Source organism: Bos javanicus, chromosome 4 (assembly GCF_032452875.1).
Source record: "Bos javanicus breed banteng chromosome 4, ARS-OSU_banteng_1.0, whole genome shotgun sequence".
NCBI lineage: Eukaryota > Metazoa > Chordata > Mammalia > Artiodactyla > Bovidae > Bos > Bos javanicus.
Window position 1 is genome coordinate 106,614,308 of NC_083871.1, and position 6,859 is coordinate 106,621,166.

Consider the following 6,859-nt stretch of genomic DNA (forward strand, 5'->3'; position numbering starts at 1 on the left):
AGACCATTTACAAATTATAACAACATATAAAATACATTAAAATCTATTAGGTAAGTGATGACTTAATTCAGAAAACTATTACATTTTAGGGAAAACATTTAAAAGACCTGAAACAAGTGAAGCTATACACCACGATCATGAATAAGCTAAACCAATAGAAAGAGTATTCCTGTTCTTGTACTATCATCTATGCGTTCATGCACCACTAATCAAAATCACAAAAGATATTCTCATGAAACTTGACGAAAGTCAAGAAATTTAGGCAAAGAGAGAGAATAGGGAAGATAATGTTACGATTACCAAGATAGGTAGAGAAAGAAAGATAAGAATCTAGAAAAATAACATGGAGATTTGAAAATTCTCAGTGAAAGTCTGTTTCCTAAACTGATTGTTCCATGCAAGATCATTCATTTTGTTATTTCTCTAGATGTATTGCATGTTCATCATAAATATTTGTAGAGATCAAAATTTGTTTTTTTTTTTAACATAAAGTAGCTGCTATACGATTTTTTAAATGCATTAGAAGGTATGATTGACATATAGCAAAGTGTATCATTCATTGCCTAAGAGGGATGGGAGAAGGGGAAAAGGCAAATAGACAAGTTAAAAAAGGAAATAAATTGCTGATGTGAAATGACTTCTATTCTTTAAAGACTGATGAGAGAGAAGAATCAGGAAAAGAGAAAAATAAAGCAGTTTCAAATTCAAACTAGTTGTTTACCCAGCTTTCTCTGCCCTCCCAGCCTATGAAATGTTAGAGACTCATGTACACAGGGGCTATAATGACCACGTGAACCCACCACATCACAAGAAGTTGCTGAAGGGGGATGAGCACCTTAGGGAAAAAGTCACCACTCTGATTTCTCCCTGAGCCAGACATGTGCTTCAGCCTCCTGTGCTGTGCAGCTTTTTTTTTCTTCTGGGGAGCAGGTAAGTCCCTGTTGTGAAGCTGTTGGATTCCAATCTCAGGACTTTCTCCTGTGGCTGCAAAATCAGCCTTTCTCCTGGGCTTTCATTGCACTTACTGTCTCAGTCCTTACAGGCTCCGTGGACACTGAGGTCATCCAGAGTCCAGGTCATCTGGTCAAAGGAAAAGGCCAGAAAGCAAAGATGGATTGTGTCCCCATAAAAGGACACATTAATGTTTACTGGTATCGCAAGAAGCCAGAAGGAGCATTTGAATTTTTGGCTTACTTAAAGAATCAAGACATTGTGGAAGATACAGAAGTATTTCAACAGCGATTTTTGGCTCCGTGGCCCCAAAACTCGCCCTGCAGCCTGGAAATCAACTCCACCGAGGCAGCGGACTCGGCTCTGTACTTCTGTGCCAGCAGCCAGTCCACAGTGCTGCGCGTCAGCTCTTCTTAGAGCACAAACTCACCGGGACCCAGCTCAGGAAATCAGTGGTGTCGTAGGAGGGTAGGAACTAACAGAAACCCACCTTGAAAGAGCATAAAGCAGAAGGAAAAGTCTGTAAATGGCCACACAGGATGAGCAGAAGGGGAGGTGGAAAACAGCTGGTGGGAACACAAACCCAAGGAAGAGGAAGGAAGCTGTGAGGGGGCTCAGATTCCCCAGTTTGCAGGGTATCTGGCAAAGGAGACACAGGATGTGACTTTCCTGGGTTCCTAACAATCTTTATTAAGACATGTAATTTTGAGCTTTTCACTTGGCAAAACTGTGCCTTCAGAAATAATCAGCAGGGGCACCCTGATTGCCTTGCTCAGCACATTAATTGATCCAGACCCAGGGACTCCTTAGGGGTTCATGGCTGCTTTTCTCTGCTGTCCCTACCAGAGGAGTTGAGCAAGAATCTCAGCAACTCCCTAGGTCCTGAATACTACAGTTACACAAGCTTTAAAAGCAACAACTCTGCAATAAAATGCACCCAATTTGAGTATACGTTTCAATACTTTTTGACGAGATTTTGCACCTATATCGATAGATGGCATGACAATCAAGACACAGAATACTTCTCCCTCCCCTAAAAGTCCCTCCTTGCTATTTTACTGAGGTCTTTTTAAGTTCTTCAAGCTTGGCTTCTTAGTTTTTCATCATAAGATCATAGCATCCAATCCCATCATTTCATGGCAAATAGATGAGGAGAAATTGGAAACAATGAAAGATTTGATTTTCTTGGGCTCCCAAATCATTGCAGATGGTGACTGCAGGCATGATATTAAAAGATGCTTGCTCCTTGGAAGCAAAGCTATGACAAACCTATAGCATATTAAAAAGCAGAGACATTACTTTGCTCATAAAGGTCTGTCTAGTCAAAACTATGGTTTTTCCAGTAGTCATGTGTGGATGTGAGAGTTGGACCATAAATGAAGCTGAGCGCCGAAGAATTGATGCTTCTGAAGTGTGGTATTGGAGAAGACTCTTGTGGTGCTGGAGAGCCTCTTGGACTGCCAAGAGATGAAACCAGTCAATCCTAGAGGAAACCAGTTCTGAATATTCATTGGAAGGACTGAAGTTGAAGCTAAAGCTCCGATACTTTGACCACCTGATATGAAGCCCTGACTCATTGGAAAGGACCCTGTTCCTGGGAAAGATTGAAGGCAGGAGAAGTGGGTGACAGAGTATGAGATGGTTGGATGGAATCACCAAGTCGATGGCAAGCTTTGGGAGTTGGTGACGGACAGAGATGCCTGGTGTGCTACAGTCCATGGGATCACAAAGAGTTGGACACGACTGAGTGACTGAACAGAACTAAACTGAAAAATCATAAAAATGCAAACTAAAACTAGAGTGATATGCTATTTTATCCTAATAGACTAGCAAAGGTTAACGAACATTCAGTGCCAGGACTTCCATGGAGGTCTAGTGGTTCAGATGCTGGGCTTCCCTGCAGAGGGCGCTGCTTCTAGCCCTGTTCAGGGTACTAGTAAACCACATGCCACCTGGCACAGCCAGCAATTTTAAAACTTAGAAAGAATAGTACCAATTGAATTTTAGATGTGCAACCCTAGAAAACACACAACAGTTGCTGGGATTATTTATTTGGCTTAATTTGGAAAGCATTTTGTCTTAGTCTGTAAAGTTCACGTGGTGACCCTAACGTTCAATTTTTATATACGCAGGCATAGGGAAATATTATACCTTGGTATGTAAAGAAAGGTATAAGAATGCAGTCCTGTTTGTACTGGCACCAAAATCTAGAGGAGAAAACTAGTGGACATTAACTCAAGAATGGATAATAAATTCTGACAAACTATTCCAAAGAATAGCAAGAAGAGATAAGAAAGCCTTCTTCAGCGATTAGTGCAAAGAAATAGAGGAAAACAACAGAATGGGAAAGACTAGGGATCTCTTCAAGAAAATCAGAGATACCAAAGGAACATTTCATGCAAAGATGAGCTCCATAAAGGACAGAAATTGTATGGACCTAACAGAAGCAGAAGATATTAAGAAGAGATGGCAAGAATACACAGAAGAATTGTACAAAAAAGATCTTCACGACCCAGATAATCACGATGGTGTGATCACTGACCTACAGCCAGACATCCTGGAATGTGAAGGCAAGTCGGCCTTAGAAAGCATCACTACGAACAAAGCTAGTGGAGGTGATGGAATTCCAGTTGAGCTATTCCAAATCCTGAAAGATGATGCTGTGAAAGTGCTGCACTCAATATGCCAGCAAATTTGGAAAACTCAGCAGTGGCCGCAGGACTGGAAAAGGTTAGTTTTCATTCCAATCCCAAAGAAAGGCATGCCAAAGTATACTCAGACTACTGCACAATTGCACTAATCTCACATGCTAATAAAGTAATGCTCAAAATTCTTCAAGCCAGGCTTCAACAATATATGAACCATGAACTTCCAGATGTTCAAGCTGGTTTTAGAAAAGGCAGAGGAACCAGAGATCAAATTGCCAACATCCGCTGGATCATGGAAAAAGCAAGAGAGGTCCAGAAAAACATCTATTTCTGCTTTATTGACTATGCCAAAGCCTTTGACTGTGTGGATCACAATCAACTGTGGAAAATCCTGAAAGAGATGGGAATACCAGACCATGTGATCTGCCTCTTGAGAAATTTGTATGCAGATCAGGAAGCAAGAGTTAGAACTGGACAAAGAACAACAGACTGTTTCCAAATAGGAAAAGGAGTACGTCAAGGCTGTATTATGTCACCCTGCTTATTTAACTTATATGCAGAGTACATCATGAGAAACGCTGGACTGGAAGAAACACAAGCTGGAATCAAGATTGCCGGGGAAATATCAATAACCTCAGATGTGCAGATGACACCACCCTTATGGCAGAAAGTGAAGAGGAACTAAAAAGCCTCTTGATGAAAGTGAAAGTAGAGAGTGATGAAGTTGGCTTAAAGCTCAACATTCAGAAAACGAAGATCATGGCATCCAGTCCCACTACTTCATGGGAAATAGATGGGGAAACAGTGTCAGACTTTATGTTTTCTGGGCTCCAAAATCACTACAGATGGTGACTGCAGCCATGAAATTAAAAGACGCTTACTCCTTGGAAGGAAAGTGATGACCAACCTAGATAGCATATTCAAAAGCAGAGGCATTACTTTGCCAACAAAGGTCCATCTAGTCAAGGCTATGGTTTTTCCTGTGGTCATGTATGGATGTGAGAGTTGGACTGTGAAGAAGGCTGAGCGCCGAAGAACTGATACTTTTGAACTGTGGTGTTGGAGAAGACTCTTGAGAGTCCCTTGGACTGCAAGGAGATTCAACCAGTCCATTCTGAAGGAGATCAGCCCTGGGATTTCTTTGGAAGGAATGATGCTAAAGCTGAAATTCTAGTACTTTGGCCACCTCATGCAAAGAGTTAACTCACTGGAAAAGACTCTGATGCTGGGAAGCATTGGGGGCAGGAGGAGAAGGGGACGACAGAGGATGAGATGGCTGTATGGCATCACTGACTCGATGGATGTGAGTCTGAGTGAACTCCGGGAGTTAGTGATGGACAGGGAGGCCTGGCATGCTGCGATTCATGGGGTCGCAAAGAAGCGGATATGACTGAGCAACTGATCTGATCTGATCTGATCTGATACATTAGTGATGGGCTAGCAGGTAAAGAGTCCACCTGCTTTGCAGGAGACACAGGAGATGCAGGCTGGAATCCTGGGTCGGGAAGATCCCCTGGAGGAGGACATGGCAACCCACTCCAGGATTCTTGCCTGAAAAATGCCAGGGACAGAGGAACCTGGTGGGCTATAGTCCGTGGGGTCACAAAGAGTCAGACACGACTAAGGGAATGAGCAGGGACACACATATTAGCAAAAGTGAATTATATGAAATTATCTGCAAAAACAATAATAATAAAGTATTATCATTTAAATTATTATATGAAATAATAAAAAATTATTATCACAGTCATAATGCTGAGTAAAAAAATGACACGGAAAAAAGTATAAACAGAATAAACCCCTTAGATAATATTCAAAGACATAAAATACTGATTCGTATGTAACTTACAGATTCTTACACAAGTCTAAAACTGAAAATGGAATGAAAGTGAGTAAACACTGGAACTTTGGGATTATGTTTTCCCAGACCTGGTAGGGAAAGAATGATAAAATCTGGAAAAATAACACAGGGACTTAAAAATTCTCAGAGAAATCTGTCTCCTAAGGTAACAGTTTCAGGCTAGATGACTCATTTTATTATTTCTCTAGATGCTTTATATATCCATCACAAATACTTTTCTATTGTTCAAAAGTTGGCTTGTAAATATAAAATAGCTACTCTGTTAATTTGCAACTGCAGTGGAAGCTGTGACTGACATACAGCAAGTTGTGTATTTCATTACCTGAGAGGGAAGGATGGAGGGGAGGAGGCAAATAGACAAAATAAAAAGCAAAGAAGTTATTGATGTGTAACTGCTTTTTTTTTTTAAAGAAATGATGAAAGAGCCTAATCAGGAAAAAAGACAATTGAAAGTCTGGAATCCACGCTAGTTGTTTCACCAGCTTCCTGCCCTCCCAGTTAGACTCTCAGGTACGTGGGGACTGTGATGCCCACAGGAAGAGAGCACATCACAAGGAGGCGCTGATGGGGAGGAAGAGCCTGGGAGGAAATGCCTCTGCTCTGCTTTCTCCTTGAGCCAGCCATGTGCCTTGGTCTCCTGTGCTGTGTGGCTCCTTTTATCTGGGGAGCAGGGTAGGTGAATTTCTTGGATTCTAGATTCAGGACTTTCTCCTGTGGCTGCAAAATCAGGCTCCTTCAAGGGCTTTTTGTGAACTTTCTTTCCTTACAGGCTCCATGGACACTGAGGTCACTCAGAGTCCAAGTCATCTGGTCAAAGGAAAAGGCCAGAAAGCAAAGATGGATTGTGTCCCTGTAAAAGGACATATTAATGTTTACTGGTATCGCAGGAAGCTGGAAGAAGCATTTGAGTTCTTGGTTTATTTTCAGAAGCAAGACATTGTGAAAGGCACAGAAGTGTTCAAAGAGCGATTTTCAGCTGAGTGCCCCCAAAACTCACCCTGCAGCCTGGAAATCAACTCCACCGAGGCAGCGGACGCGACTCTGTACTTCTGTGCCATCAGCCAGTCCACAGTGCTGCGTGTCAGCTCTTCTTAGAACACAAACTCACCGTGCACCCAGCTCAGGAAATCAGTGGTGTCGTAGGAGGGTAGGAATTAACAGAAACCCACCTTGAAAGAGCATAAAGCAGAAGGAAAAACCTGTAAATGGCCACACAGGATGAGCAGAAGGGGAGGTGTAAAACAGCTGGTGGGAACACAAACCCAAGGATGGGGCAGGAAGCTGTAAGGGGTCTCATTTCCCAGTTTGCAGGGTATCTGTCAAAGGAGACACAGGATGTGACCTTGATGGGTTCCTAATAATCTTTATTAAGAAGTGTAATTTTGAGCTTTTCACCTGG

At 42.1% G+C, this 6,859-nt stretch overlaps 1 gene segment (V, D, J or C); it reads left to right on the forward strand.

The window, feature by feature from the left end:
- Positions 1 to 489: 489 nt before the first annotated feature.
- On the forward strand, positions 490 to 6,555 carry LOC133246926 (probable non-functional T cell receptor beta variable 23-1). The segment is given in 2 exon segments: positions 490 to 930; positions 6,230 to 6,555. Coding segments are annotated over 2 exon segments (378 nt in total).
- Positions 6,556 to 6,859: the final 304 nt, after the last annotated feature.